Consider the following 12,125-nt stretch of genomic DNA (forward strand, 5'->3'; position numbering starts at 1 on the left):
GAGACCATAGCAGCACTGGATCAATAGAGAGACTTATAATTAATGACTTTAGTCATTAATTATAAAATTACAGGATTCTGCTTCAGTAGGTAAGCTCAAGTCTTGAAGGGACCAGAGGCTTTCTTCTTCCAGGTCTGGCATTTTGATTTTTTTCTACTTGAACTTCTTCTTAAGGAATATGAATGTGCCAGCCTCTTACCTTCCTCACACCAGTTGAATAAGGGTTACACCAATGCCATCTATAAAATTCAAGGTTTTATTTTACTTGATTACACTGTCTTCTTCTGTAGATCCTTTGGTCTTCTTTCCAGGGGACAAAGACAGCCTGGAGCTGTGTGCCAGTTTCCCACTGGCTCTGGGCGAATGGGGAAGCTGCCTGAGAGCTTTTGAAGTGAGAGGAACCTTGAGTTTAGTTAAGCAGCTTGGGACCCAGAACAATATCAAAACTGGGCCTTTGGTTATGTATATGATACTGGTTTCTACAACTTTCTCATGCTCAACCCTCTCCCCCAAATACTTCCCAAAACTGAACTAGATTACTCTGAGTTTTACTTAAAACTCAGAATGTTTTCTCATTTGATTCATTAACATCACTGTATTAGAAAGTACAGGAGAGGGTGGTGAGGTTTAAAAAAATGAAATTAAGATCAAGAGCATGGCCTTCTAGTTTTTCCATTATGGAGTTAAATTGCTGATATCACTTCTATTCAAAATACACTACTTTCTAAAAATTACTGCTAAATTTTATGTGTTCTGATCATTGTTTTTATGAATGATGCAAGAGAATGTGTTGAGTTCAATTAAACTTATTGGCATAATATTTGTTAATTATGGCACTATAAAAAAGAATTGCTTTCCTTTGAGAATAAAGCAAAAATACCCCAAATATTTATACAGTAGTATTCCTCTCAGGGCATGCTGCTAATGAGAAATTTATATATAACTTTGTAAAAATGAATGTTTTTAAGTTCTGAAATGATATAGCATATACTTGCCTATAATCCCTAGGCTGCTATTTTACTGTGATATTTCTTTGCTTGTCATTCTAATAAAATATTAACATGATAAACTAATTTTTTTCAGTCAAAAACAAGTGTTGAAGCATAATCACTGTTTTCTTCACTTGATAACATGAGGTTTAACTTTGTAGAACTAGTCTAAATTTATGTCACGTTCTTTCCCCTTTTCAACTCCACTCTTGCTTTCTGGTTACCCCCATTCTAGCAATACAAGACCAAGTCCAGCTACAAGGCTTTTGCAGCAATCCCAACAAACACATTGCTTTTGGAACAGAAGGTCAGTGTTGGCTCAAAAGCAGAGTGAATTTTGGTGATGTTTTCTAAAATTGCTTATGTCATTTTTGTTATGTTTAAAAAAAAATTCTGTTTTCAAATTCTGCCTTTACTAAAATAAAATGCTGCTCTTAGGATGTTTAGTTTAGGATGACGTGGTGAAAGCATCTTGGTGGATAGAATTGGAGACATCATTGATTTATTGGTACAGTCTTGGTAGGAGCCTGGAGTTATCCAAGCTACTAAGCAGCTCTGAGAAACTTGATTCAGATTTGGGTACATCCCTGTCCTTTGGAATTTTAAATGGTTATTAATATTTAAGAGCTTCTACCTCTATTCACATTGATCAATAGAGTAGAGGTAAAATGGGGTTACGTGTGGGCAACTGGCCACCTTTGAAATTTGATGATTAATAGTGGCTTCCACAGGGTGGAAATATTTTAGCCAAACATCCAACTTAGCCTCTTAAATCCCATCACGGTCTGAACATCTTTATCCATTTTCCTCAACCATTGATCTGACCTCCATGAATGGGAGGGAGAGGTTGAGATCCCTTCCAATGACCCAGCTACTTTCACATGGCTCCAGGGCATTTTTGACTTGCTATTGAGTCGCTAACTATAAAATTACAGGATTCTGCCTCAGTAGGTAAACTAAATTAAAGCCCCTTGTTTCATAAGTCCATTACAAAGGCTCAAATGAAGCCCCAGTGGAGGATCATATCAGAATTGAAGTGAATCCAATTACCAAGTCTACGACATGACACATTTCTTATGTTATTTTTATGATATTTATTTTGGCAATTTATCTTTGCATGAAGCCCATATTTTTCTGTGCAATTATAGTGTTTCAAATAATGTTATAATTTGTCAAAATGTTAATGTTTGCAACCAGGTGGTATTTTGACCACTGGCTTATGAGCCTACTACATTCTTGTTATTTTAGCATGATCTGGAGAATAAAACTGTTATATATTCTCTTGTCTAAAAAAGTAGGAATTGTTAGTGGGAGATGCTAAGTGGTATATAGGTGAACATTGGTTGGCAGTATCTCTTATATCATGTATCTCTGATAATAAATTCCCAATTATCCGCCTGTGGCCCAGAGTCTATGCTCTATATATCTGAATGCCTTGAACTGGGGGGTGGGGGGTGAGGGAGCCATCTGTAACTTTTTCTCTAGCTTCTCTTCTGAATTTTGACCTTCTATGGTTCATTGAAAGACAAGATGGGCATAAAACACCAATTTCAGGAGGTTTCAAGAGGCTTCAGGAAGTGACACCTTCACCAGATGCCCCTTATCCTATTTTCTAGAGTTAAATATTATGTGGAGTCATAGTAGAAGTGTTCCCTCACCATAGACCTTCTCCCCATTTCAGATGGACATTTCCATCTGAAATCTGGTCACAAGTGCCTGCCTTCACAGAAATGGGAGAAACTCTCCCACCCAGTAGCCAGGCAGAGAGAATAGGGGCTGTTGTGCCACAGTGTCCTTCCCTCATGCTGGCCAGCTCTCTTCTCTTCCAATTCAATGGATTTTCGAGATTATAATCCATTAGTCAGTTATTAAAAATGAGGAATGATTAGCTTAATTTCAAATTGCATCACAAACCCATTTCATAAGTGTCTATGGTGGTATCGCTTTGCATTGAACCTAATGCAAGTTCATATGGGAGAGGTTTTGTGTTTTTAATTTTGAATAAAACATACTGTTCAGTAAAATTATTATTTTTATTTTTAGTACCACAACATGTAAATATCATGATATCTAGTTTAAAATATCTAAGTTTAAATATCATGATATCTAATTTAAAATATCTAATACAATTATCTAGTGTGGATAATGGTCTCTTGGCTAAGATGTTGTTTTGGGACAATAAATATTTGAATTCTTCAAAGGTCACAGGATATAACATGATGTTTGTTTTTCTTTAGAGCCTTTTGTAATTCCACATTTTTTTTTTTTTTTTTTTGCTGGCTTTCCCATGTTATGTATTCCTCAATGAGAGATTTTACTTTGTAAGAATTTTTAAATAACAAAAGTATTATCCCAAGATTTTATGAGAGTTTATTTCTATTTTCAGTAATATTTCTTGAATGATATTGTGCTGTTTCTATCATGATTGTTGTTTTTTAAAAATAAATCTGGTAATTTCGATCTTTTTGCCCATCTGTTTATACAATAGAACTCATCCTATGCCATTAAAATCAAAGGGACTTATTTCTGAATTGAGTGAGTAAATTAAAACTCTAATCATCAGAGACTCATCTGTTTGGGAGAGGATTAACATTTTGGAATATTTTAAATCACAGAAGGTTTTCTGAGATCCCTTTAATATCTTACAGAACAGCACAATTAAGGGGTACGGTGATGGCGCAGTGTCATTACAATATTCTGTTAGGGTCTGTGCTGTGGAACAACTTGAAGATAGAAAAAGCACATTTATTTCGTCTTAAGATGGATGGGCAATTAATTCTCTCCCCCAACCAGATTTTTTACACCACATTCTGTTTTATAGCATATAGTATAATTAATGAGGAACCAGAATCACTTTAAAAAATAATACTATTTTTAAAAGCAAAATTTTCTCCAAATTGAAATACAGGCATCCCTTCCAATCAGACATTAAGCTTTCATTGAATCCTTGGATTGGTTTCAGTTTTAATCACCCCTTGATGAAGCCCATAATTTTCAAAAGAGTACATTTTGTTGGCAGGGGACACGAGGTTTCTGATACTTCAATTCTGTAATTTATTGTCCGCGTCAAACTTAAATTTATAGCTTATTCGGTTTTCTATCATTTTTTCCCCTATGAACGTTTAGGAGGGAAACATTTTAAACTAAAGCCTTAACTAAGGCTTTACAGGCATCGTATTTTAATGTGTTGGCATTGGGGTCTTTGACTTAATCTCCTGCCAATAATCATCTTCTCTAAGATGGAGATGAGGATGTAATACAAGTGATTATAAAGCAGGAACAAAATAATGAGATGAACGTGCATTTGTGACTGTCCTTATTACAATATGTTCAACAATATACTGGGCTCTGTAGAGGAAATAATTTTGATATGGACATTATTTTTTAGTCTCAATGTGGGTACTGCTGTCCTTTTCAGAGAATGTTGACAATCTCTCTCTCTCTTATTGACTAATTTTTCTTCTTAATCATCTGAGTCCGATAGCAATAGGTAAAAAGTTAAAATTAAACTGAAGGGCACATATTAATATTCTAAATAAATGGATTATTATTTTTATTGAGCAATTGTATTAAGGAAAGGAAAGATGAAGGGATTTTTCCTTGAAATCAAGTAATGCGAATATATATTGTCTCACAGTGATTAATTTTTTTCCATGAAAGAATACACTTTTTCCTTGTAAGTAGTTTATCTGTTCCCTTCCTCACAATTATTTCTCAGGATAAAATCAAGGCTATGGTTAGGTACTGTTTCCCAACAAATGATATTACTATGCATTTAATTCATAAGCTTAATGTGTTTGAAAGAATTTTAGAGTAGCTCAATTTTATAAATAGCACCTATAAATTATAAGATTAATTATTTAAATGAAAGTTACAGGAGAAAAATTATTTTATTTTTCCTGGTGGAAGGAGGATAAAGAACAACCGTTTTGAAGACAGTAGTAAAAACTGTGCTACAAAAATAGAAAGGCAAAGATTTGAGATATCTTGTCAATTGTCAAATCATTTTATTCTAAGTTGCCAGTTTAATTTTTTAAAACATGAGTTGGTAAACTCCAATCTGATTAAACATATGTCTTTGGGTGAGACTATTTTAGGATCTTTGCGTGTCTCAAAAATTTAACAAAATCTGGTTACCGACTTAGCATATGGTCTAGACTAGAGAGACATCTCTTAATTTAGGTTAGTTCAAGAAGTAAATGTGTTCCCAATTTCTTTAACAATGGAAAAGTGCCCAGGACCCAAATCTATACTAATTGGTTCTTCTTGGGCAGTTGTCTACCATGCAACTATTTCTTTTAAGGCGTTTGCTAAACCATATTAAAGTGTGCATATTGGTTTTTGTTTTTTTTTCCCTACTATAAAGTATTTGAGAAAATCTAGTAGTTTTTGTTAAACGGTCATTGAATGAATTAATTTAGTTTGCACCTGGGTAGGTCTCTTAAATTTCCAATTTTATTCCACACGATTTTAAAGCAATTTTTTGCTCATAGGATTGTAAAAATAAGGGGGCCTCGTATATGGCAATTAGGATGATGATAAGCGTCTTCCTTTAGGGTAGATTAAGCTTCATCAATTCTAATTCCATGGAAAAGATATAAAAGGCCTTCTGCTACAAGGAAAGTAAGTTGGTTTTAGACTTGGTACCTTTTAATGGTTAAAGAATGCAATCACAATGGCTGCCATACTGAGTACTTTAGCATGTCAGACACTGAGCTAAATGCTTTACTATCCTCACAACTCTGTGAAAATTTTGATGCTCCAAAATGTCAACTAAATTTCCCAAAGCTGCAGGGCTAGTGAGTTGCTGAAATGGACCTTAAGTGGGATCTGATTATCCCCTAGCTTTGCCCTGCTCACCATGCAACAGTGACATCAATTAGCTAAAGTGAAATATTGAGCAAAAGGTGATGTTTTGGATAATTTTTTATTACTTGCTAAAAGATATTTAAATCTTCATTAAATTAGAGCAGCAAAAGGTTTTTTTTTGTTTTTTTTTGGTTTTTTTTGTTTTTAATGAGGAACAGTTAAAGGGAATTGGAAATAGCTTAGTTCTGACAAGACTTAAGTTAGTGAGGGTTTACAAAGCAGCCCAATTTTTTGAGTTATTAAAAGAGAGGTGGTGAATTACAGTAGAGGAGGTGCTGGCAGGGAATCAGGAACACCCTTCTGATATACTTGATTAAACGAAGAAAAAGTCTGGAGGCTTTGCCATTAAGCCTTCAGGAACAGGTTTGAAACTGGCCGTAATGACTTGCCAAAACTCCCTTCCTTCTGTGTGAGAGGAACAGACATTTAACCCTCCAGAGATCTTGGGATTAAAAACAGCAAGTAAATTTCCTCAATTCTTGAAATTTTTAAACCAATCATATGAAAATAATCTGCTGATAAATATTCCTAGACCTTTAAAGAAGCTGTAATTTTATATATTGGAGGCCCCTTTGGCTTACAGCATACATTTCCCCCTTTTCTTCAGATCTGAATGCTATTCATACCTGAATCTCCAACTAGAGAATCAAAATGAGATTTATTTAGCTGAGAATATCTCCAATCCTACAAATGGTTTTGTATTAATGACTGAAAATCAAGCAAATCTCTTGTAGTCACAGGATTTATTCTACCAAATAGCTGGTCAGATTAACAAAGTATAGCAGTTTCTGGGTTCTGCCTGAATTGATTTTGGGGAGGTTAATTTTATCATTATTGAAATACAGTACTCGCCCATGAAATTTTTGAAATCCAATCCAGTTAGATAGTCCAGGCATCACAAAAAGTTTACAAGCCCTTTTAGAGTATCCTTCCTTTGGAAGCAGTTTACTTTCTAACTCTACTTAGAGTGCAACTAATTCATTCTATTTTCAGATTTTTAGAACTTAATCCTATTCCCAAAGAGAGCAGGTTCTAATCAGTCTGCTGATTCAATATATCTGACTTAACAGTGTTTGCAATTCCATGAGAGATGCTCCTTTTGGATGGGGAACACCTATTACAGTGTGTGGGCATATATTCTCATAAAGACTTTGATTTACAGTGCTTGCTCCTAGTTCTTGCCTCTTAATTATAATGTCATGCTGAGCTCAGGAACGATTTTCTTCTAAAAGGAGATCCACTATGTCTCTTTTCAAAAACTGGGCCCCAAAGTTGGTTGTGCTGAGCAAAATATAACCACTTTTAATGAGACTATTTCTAACCATTAGTTAAGAATCTTTAAAAATAGGATTCAAAGCATGTTCCATTTATGCCTCACTTGGCTATCAGACAGTTTGGTAGAAAATATATGTTTTTTTAATAAAATCTTTTATTGGAGAATATTCTGAAAGAACTTCACTCAAAATGAATAAATCTAAAGAAACATCAATACAATCCTGCTGGCTAAGTTGTCAAAAAACAATCTATGGTCAGGCTTCACATTAATGGAGATTTAATATATTTTCTTTTAATACATTTTTGTACTACAGAGAAAAAACCTACTTTTTATGGCTGCTAGAAGGAGTGGATCAAGATGATATATTTGACAGAGAACTCCTTGTCAATAAAAAAATCAATTCTAGTGAATTTAAAGGCTATTCAAACTCAAAATAATCCCCCTTCCAAATTTTAATGCAGTTCGAGTATTGTCTCCATTTCAAAGTTTCAGCATTACTGACTGAATGCTAGTTATCTTCCTTAATTTTCCAAGCATTCTGAGTAGATAGTTTTTTCATTCTTTGAGTAAATTTCAATACTTTAAGTAGCATAATAAAAGTTGTGTTTGCCTATAGTAATTTCCCACGAAGTAACCAAGATAATAACCTTATTTGATTTTGGCTGAAAAAATATTCGCTCATTATATTAACATGGATCACATACTCAGATCTTTGATGGTAAACAAATTTAAGAAATATGGGAAAATAAATTGTTACTTAAAATATTCAGAGTTTAAACTCCTTCTCTAGAGCATTTTACCGAGGCATATTAAGATCATATTCTTTCTATGATTCATTTATTCATTTAACTCCATTTATTTGTCAGTCTGCCCTTTCAAGTCATCCTAAAGATCTTTACTGAAGACATATCATGTGCTGTATCCTGAGACCACCAAGATAAATACCATAGTTTCCTAATTGTTATAGGGCAAATGGTCCAGTAGAGAGGAGATACAGTTGAAGAGTAATGATGATACAATATGCTTAAGGCATGTATGGAATGATGCGGTGCCCCAAGGAGGGAGGGGCAGATTTTGCCTGGTGCAAACGCCAAAAAACATTATACAGGAGCTGGATTAGGATTTTTAGGAAGAATACGAATTCTAAGTGAGCTGAGGGTGGAGGAGGGATAATCTAGGCAAAGTTAATAACTCATGCTTGGAAGGTCAGCACAAGTTCAAAGAACTCAAGTGATCCATTGTGGTTAAAGAGCAGCATGCAAGTGCGGAGTGGGTAGAAGGTGTTGTTGGAGAGCGAGGAAGAGCTAGACCAAGGTTCTCTCCTAAGGAGTTTGTTGTTAATCCTGGTCACTAATTAAATTTTTTCTTTTCCTTTTTTTTTTCCTTTTTTACTTTGCAAGTATTTTCTCCCAGTCTATGGCTTTTATTTATTTATTTATTTTGGAGTATAATTGCTTTACAATGTTGTGTTAGCTTCTGCTCTACAATGAACTGAATCAGCTATATGTATACCTATATCCCCTCCCTCTGGGTCATTAATTTCTGACTTTTTTCTTCTCTATAATGATCGTCATAGTTAGAAGCCATGTGTAGTGTAAAGCCTAAAATTAAAGCCCAATACTACCTGCTTGGCACCTGGTAGAATTGGGAGGGCCTCAGCTGGTCTAATTGCAAGCTCACCTCCCCACTCTGCTCCCCCAGATAAGGTCCCCTAACCCTCCCTATCAAACCGACCAGGTGCAGTGCCTACTTAATCAAACAAGCCGACCACACCCTTCTAAGGAAGCAGGAACACCTCACTCTCTTGATCCTACAAAACCTGCCTTCCACAGCCCCTGTTGTTCACTGTTCCCCGAGCACAGGTCTTATGTGGCCCTGATGGAATGCACAGTTTCTTCCCCTGGGCCATGACCACCTCTGACTATTAAACTGCTGTTGATGGCATCTGTCCAGTGTCAGGTGTCATGTATTTGGCCATCCCCATCACCACAGAGTGGGAAGCCCTTCCCTTTTTCCACCAACAGGGTAAATAGGAGATGATTAGAACACCATGTCAAGGAAAAATTAAGCTGTCTGAACACCAGCAAGGAGTTATCTTTATGACATTTTCTGTTCCTTGCTATCCATTACTCATGATTAATCAAAAATATAGAGGATGGAGGAAGAGAGGAAAAGAGAATTTTTTTATGGTAAGAAAGAGGCAGTCTCAAGGGTTTCTATTAGGTTATCATAGCCAATGTTTTATATTTTATTTAATGCAGAGAAATAGATTTTGAAAAAATGATTTTCAGATAGTATTTTCCTTTGTGAGTTATTGAAATAAGGGGGATAGCTTAACATAATAAATGTTTATTTCCTCCCCACATCACAGTGGGGTATAGCTCAACTTGGCCATTCAACATGGCTCTCTGTCAGTGACTCAGAGATGTAGTCTATTTCCATTTTGCATCTTAGGTATATGCTAATAAAAACATTTGGTTGTATCAGGCAAAATAGAGACTAAGACACAAAGCACTATTAGGGATATAGAGGGTTACCTTATAATGACAAATCTTTAATTCATGAGGAAGGTATACTTCTTCTAATTATGAATGTAGCTAATAAAATGGTTTCAAACTACATTGAGAAAAATTGCTAAGATCACAGGGAGAAATTAACAGACTCACTACAATTCTGTGAGATTTTATGGTGACTTTCAATTAATTGATGACTTTCAATTATTAATAGAATAAGCATACAAAAGAAAGTGGTAAAACTAAGATGATTTGAAAAAAAAAAGAAAAATCTTGATCTGATAGATACATACACACACACACACACACACACACACACAGAGCTCTGCAGCCAACAATTAGCGAATAGATGTTTTCTTTAGCATAAATGGAATATTTACAATTCTCTAATTTTAAATGGAATATTTACAATTAGAGAATAGATGTTTTCTTTAACATAAATGGAATATTTACAAAAAACTAATCATGTCTTATACCATAAATCTCACACTACCTAAGAAATGGCTATTTTGAGAATTTCTATGGTTATAACTAAATAAGTAGGTAATTTAAAAATTGAGGGGAAAAAACCCTTATATTTAAAAAAAAATAGAAAGAAAAACTACCTTAATGGAAATATCTAAAAATGTATTTAGAATTGAATGACAGTGACCATACAACATATCACAACTTGTAGAATGCAACAAAAGGGATTCTTTGAGGGAAAATAGGATAAATCCAAAGAATGTAGAAGGAAATAAATAGTAAAGATATGAACAGAAACTACTGAAATGGAATGTGAGTATGCCAAAGAAGATCAAAGCCAAAAGTTAGTCCAATTAAGAGATTAGAAATGGATAATTCTACATGGAATTTGATTAAGAACAAAAGCAGGTGGACACAAATAAATATTAGAAATGATGAAGGAGATGGACCAAGATGGCAACATAGGCAGCTTCTGAACTTCTCTCCTCCTAGGGACACATTGAATATAAAGCTGCACGTGGTGAAATTCCCTCTGAGAGAAATCCAGAAACCAGCTGAGTGACTCCAGCATCTCAGATTAATAAGAAAATACCCATACAAAACCTGGCAGGAATGGCTGAGATACATTCTTGCCATCAACCCCATCCCTGGCACAGTGCCAAACAATTGGGAGGGAAACCCCAGCTCCCAACTTTGCCCTGAGGTTTTAGGCTGCACATCTAATGTCCCAGCCTTTAAGTCTCCCACCCAAGGGACAAGCCCCCAAAATACTTAGCTCCAAAAGCCAATGGGGCTTGTGCCCACAAGAACTACAAGACTCCTTATATTGGAGATACTAGTTCCACAGGAGAAAGTAGGCAGTTGTGGACAATGCCTCCAGGTCAGAGAATAGCTCATCAAATGTTTCAAAGATACTTCTTCTTGAGACATACAGGGCTTTCTTTGAATTCAGACTTTACTACATGTATATTTGACTAAAATCCTCACATGAGAACTATTTCATTTATTATCACTAGGCACTAGACGAACCAGCCAAGACAGAGAGCATCTCCAAGGACAACACATTAGATCCATCTCTGGAGGTAATGGCTTCAGATCACCCCTGCTTTTGAAATGCAATCCCGAAACTCATTGCTAACCCAGTACCTGGTTTCAATTCTTCCAGTTGTGTTCCCCTGAACAGCTCAGGCAGCAAACTGAAGAGCTCTGTGCTACCATTGATAAGGTCTTACAGGATTCCTTGTCTATGGTAATGCCTTAGACTAGACCGTGCAATTCAAACCTTTGCTTTGCTTCACTTCATTTCCCTCTGCTTGGCTAGGATGGATGCATCATAAGCTTGTCCTTTTTTTTTTTTTTTTTCCTAGCATTCTTCTGATTCTCCTTCAAGTTCCCTAAAGACATTTTTGGGTTCTGACACAATCAAAGTATGTATGTATTTAATATAATTTACTGAACCATAAGAGTTACTAGATTAATGATTTTTAAAATGCAGGTCAAGGCCCAGTAGTGATTTGGGAAATTAGTGGATAGCAACTAGCATTGTGTTTCTTTTTGTTTTTTGTTTGTTTATTTGTTGTTAGCAAACAGCATATTAAAAATAGAATAATAAGAATGTAAACTATCAATCAGACTGTATTATTCCAAGCAGTGAGTAGGTATTGTTGACATTTATTTCAATTCATTTACATGTACAGGTATAGGCATGTGTATATAGGTTGCAGTAAAATCTATTTCTAACTGTAGGTGAAGTTCAAAACAGTTTGAAAGCCAAAGTATTAGACTGTGTTGTTGTTATATGTTGGCATTTAAGATATAGAACTGTATGTAGAATTTGTGACTTATTCTCATCCCAAACCATAGCTTCAGGCCTTATGTAATTCAGAGCCCTTAGACATGTAGAAACTGAAAATGAGGTAGACTAAAGTAGTGTTAGTCTTAGAGCTTTAATACTGGTATTATTTCTGGAATTCTTTTCTTTTGGTTAACTGAATTTATTTCATTGTTCGTTGA

The 12,125-nt window shown here is 35.1% G+C and overlaps 1 protein-coding gene across 24 annotated transcripts in view; it reads left to right on the forward strand.

Moving 5' to 3' along the window:
- The window catches only part of MLIP (muscular LMNA interacting protein), a 296,706-nt gene that overhangs the window by 175,814 nt on the left and 108,767 nt on the right, over positions 1-12,125 (forward strand). For 14 of the 24 annotated variants that reach the window (XM_082414301.1, XM_082414302.1, XM_082414296.1 and 11 more), the window contains 4 exons: positions 1,225-1,296; positions 11,129-11,194; positions 11,278-11,361; positions 11,480-11,539. The exons of 1 other annotated variant lie outside the window; for it this stretch is intronic. In XM_082414301.1, coding sequence (XP_082270427.1) covers positions 1,225-1,296; positions 11,129-11,194; positions 11,278-11,361; positions 11,480-11,539 — 282 coding nt within the window. The remainder of the gene's footprint in view (positions 1-1,224; positions 1,297-11,128; positions 11,195-11,277; positions 11,362-11,479; positions 11,540-12,125) is intronic. 9 more of the 24 variants (XM_082414313.1, XM_082414307.1, XM_082414316.1 and 6 more) reach the window with 6 other exon arrangements.

The sequence above is a fragment of the Balaenoptera physalus genome (genome assembly GCF_965194825.1).
Source record: "Balaenoptera physalus genome assembly, chromosome: 11".
In the NCBI taxonomy this organism is placed as follows: domain Eukaryota; kingdom Metazoa; phylum Chordata; class Mammalia; order Artiodactyla; family Balaenopteridae; genus Balaenoptera; species Balaenoptera physalus.